Raw genomic sequence first — 3,205 nt, 5'->3', positions numbered from 1 at the left:
ATAGGCTTCCTGTTTCTGAGATTCTTAAAGAATTTCTTGGGTTTTGTCTTTGGCTATTTGCTCTTCAAATTCCTTTCCGGTTCCCCTAATTTCCTTCTTATATTTTGTCTACCATAGTGAATGTTCCTTTATATAAGAATATGGGGAATTTCCAGATTTGATCAGAGCCAAGGTCCATCTAGTCAAGAATGCTGACCCAACAGTACTTGACATCAGATGCTTCAGAGGAAGGTATAAGTGCCATGCAGCAGGCAGTTATGGAATAACCTGCCCTTCAGGGAAATTGTGACAAAGTGGGAATTTTTTGTAATATTGTAAGTATATCAGGCATGCCTCAGTTTCCCTCTGTACTTTGCATCATGACCAACAGGGTGCAAAGGGATTAAAGCTGCTCTTGGAGCAGAACAAGAGGCAGGAGGTGTTTGTGTCATGTAGCTGTCTGCAGTGGAAGGAATGGGCTGTTAAGGGACTGGCTGAAACCAACCCATATCAGTGGAGAATTCAAAAAGACAATGGGAACCCCAATGGCCAGGACATTTACACCTAGCCACCAGCAACCAAGAGGGAGGCGATTCCCCCCACCTCTCATCATGGAAGCACTGTCTTCCCCCCTACCCCTGCTCAAGAACAAAAGGAGCAGGTGTCAGGTGGCTAGAGTGTAACCCTTCTGCCCATCTGAGTTGGCAGCAACAAGGGCCGGGTTCAGTATCTCGGGGTTCCGTTTCAATAATGGCTCGAGCTGCACTTTGCAGAGACATGGAGCTCTCATCTTGGACTGACAGAGACAGGGAGCCCGAGCCAGATGCGGATCCACAGCAGCTTGGCTGGCTGGTTGCACTGGCCTCTATTTCTCTGGGCTACCCCAAGGACTTCCCCATGCCGTGTGCCAGTGGGCTAATGAACCCTGCTCTGGTTGGAAAAGGCTGCCTGGTGTCACTGCAGACACTGTCTGGGAAGCCCGTGGTCCTGGAGAGGGTACATGTCTCTGACCAGGTGTCTGGTTCAGTTGGACTCACTGGGCAAAGCTCACAGCATGAGGCAGGAGGGCTGGAGCCCAGAGGCTCCATCTTGGAGGTGCTGAGGCTGCATGGCCAGCCCTTGAGGAAAAGTGAGCCCCATTGGGGGTCAGACAAATGGAGGGGGTCCTCCAAGGAACTGTTTAGTAGCTGGAGCATAGCTGTGGATCCATGACAGAAGTTTTATCTTTACACCGAACAGTTAATTGCCTTCAGTTAGGCTGGATTCAATTTTTAGTTGCTCAGATAGCAGAGGTGATGGGGGAAGTATAAAAACATGGAAGGACAGAGGGTAGATAGAGGATTGTTTCTGGGCCTGGGCTCTCTTGTGCCTTGCCATTTAACCATACTGCTTTCTTCTTTCCTTCCTGCTGCTTTTTTGGTTTGGAGGTAGATATCCCTTCTGAGACTCTCGTCACCCTGCGGCTACTGCAATGGTTTTTTATGGCCACCTTCAGGTCAGAGTCAGAGGAAGCATCACAAGAAAATACTATTAATAGAGCCAGTGTTATCCATGCAGCATCAAAACTGTAGTTTGGTTTGAAAATCAAGACAAATCAATCACCATAAATAAGGGTAAGAAGGGAGCAGGGCTCACTGCTGTCTTTCCTACCAGAAATTCCAATGCATTCTGCCAGAGAGTGGCATCCATCACCATCCGGGATAGATGGGTGCTTAGCATCAGCCTTGAACGTCCGGAGGGAAGATGATTCCTTCAGTCACCTCGGCAACATGCCCTGTTCCCAGAGCTTCTCTTAGGGTTAGAAAGTGTTTCCTGAAATTGCATCTGAATGTCTTGATTGCAGTGTGACCTTGTCTCCTCTTGTTCTGCCCTTGATGACTGCTGACAGGGTCTGCTCTTCTCTCCTCTTCTCTTGCAGGTCCCATGTCTTGGTTCCAGGGGGGATGAAAACCGAACAGGGCTGATACAATTTCACTTCCATCTTCTCTCGACCCTCCCTGAGATTCAGCTGCTGATTTTCCTGGCTTTCCTGCTCATGTACCTGCTCAGCCTCTGTGGGAACACAGCCGTTGCACTCACTGTGTGCACTGACCGCTCCCTCCACACCCCCATGTACTTCTTTCTGGCCAATCTGGCAGTGCTGGAGATCTGCTACTCCTCTGTCATTGCCCCATTGGCCCTGGTCAACCTTGTGTCGGGGAGGAAGGCCACCATCTCCCTCGCTGGCTGTGGCACCCAGATGTTCTTCTTTGTCTTTGTGGGAGGTGCTGACTGCGTTCTGCTGGCCGTCATGGCGTACGACCGATATGTGGCAATCTGCCACCCACTGCGCTACACCCTCATTATGAACTGGAAAGTCTGTGCCTGTCTCGTAGCTGGCTCACTGGTGCTGGGCTTCCTATTATCCCTGCAACTGACCATCTTGATCTTCCGCCTGCCGTTCTGCAGCACCAAGAAATCAGTCACTTCTTCTGTGACATCCCTGCTGTCCTGAGGCTGGCCTGTACCAACACACGTGTCCACCAGGCTGCCCTTTTCATTGTAAGTGTCACAGTCCTGACCATCCCCTTCCTGCTGATCTGCCTCTCCTACGTCTTCATTGTGGCTGCCATCCTGCAAATCCGCTCTGCAGCCGGCCGATGCCGCACCTTCTCCACTTGCTCCTCCCACCTGACAGTCGTCCTCCTGCAGTACGGCTGCTGCAGCTTCATATACCTACGGCCTAGCTCCAGCTACTCCCCGGAGCAAGGTTGGGTGGTGTCTGTGGTCTACACCTTTGTCACCCCTGTACTGAACCCCCTGATCTACAGCATGAGGAACAAAGAGCTAAAAGATGCCCTGAGCAGAGCGCTGGGAAGGAAAATGAACAGGAGTACTTGTGGCACCTTAGAGACTAACAAATTTATTAGAGCATAAGCTTTCGTGGGCTACAACCCACTTCTTCGGATGCATATAGAGTGAAACATTGAGGAGATATATATACACACACATACAGAGAGCATGAACAGGTGGGAGTTGTCTTACCAACTCTGAGAGGCCAATTAAGTAAGAGAAAAAAACTTTTGAAGTGATAATCAAGATAGCCCAGTACAGACAGTTTGATAAGAAGCAAGTGTGAGAGTACTTACAAGGGGAGATAGATTCAATGTTTGTAATGGCTCAGCCATTCCCAATCCCTGTTTAACCCTGAGTTGATTGTGTCTAGTTTGCATATCAATTCCAGCTC

The 3,205-nt window shown here is 49.7% G+C and overlaps 1 protein-coding gene across 1 annotated transcript; it reads left to right on the top strand.

The window, feature by feature from the left end:
* Nucleotides 1-756: 756 nt before the first annotated feature.
* On the top strand, nt 757-2,851 carry LOC112105669 (olfactory receptor 10V1-like; the record flags this gene model as incomplete). Its single annotated transcript, XM_026661510.2, is given in 3 exon segments — nt 757-975; nt 1,898-2,435; nt 2,438-2,851. Coding segments are annotated over 3 exon segments (1,171 nt in total), but the record flags the coding sequence as incomplete, so codon positions are not given.
* Between the last annotated feature and the right edge of the window lie 354 nt (nt 2,852-3,205).

This window comes from Terrapene carolina, unplaced genomic scaffold (genome assembly GCF_002925995.2).
Source record: "Terrapene carolina triunguis isolate 2854851 unplaced genomic scaffold, T_m_triunguis-2.0 Scaffold8230, whole genome shotgun sequence".
NCBI lineage: Eukaryota > Metazoa > Chordata > Testudines > Emydidae > Terrapene > Terrapene triunguis.
Note: the sequence above shows the minus strand (reverse complement) of the source record. Positions and strands in the feature narration are given on the sequence as shown.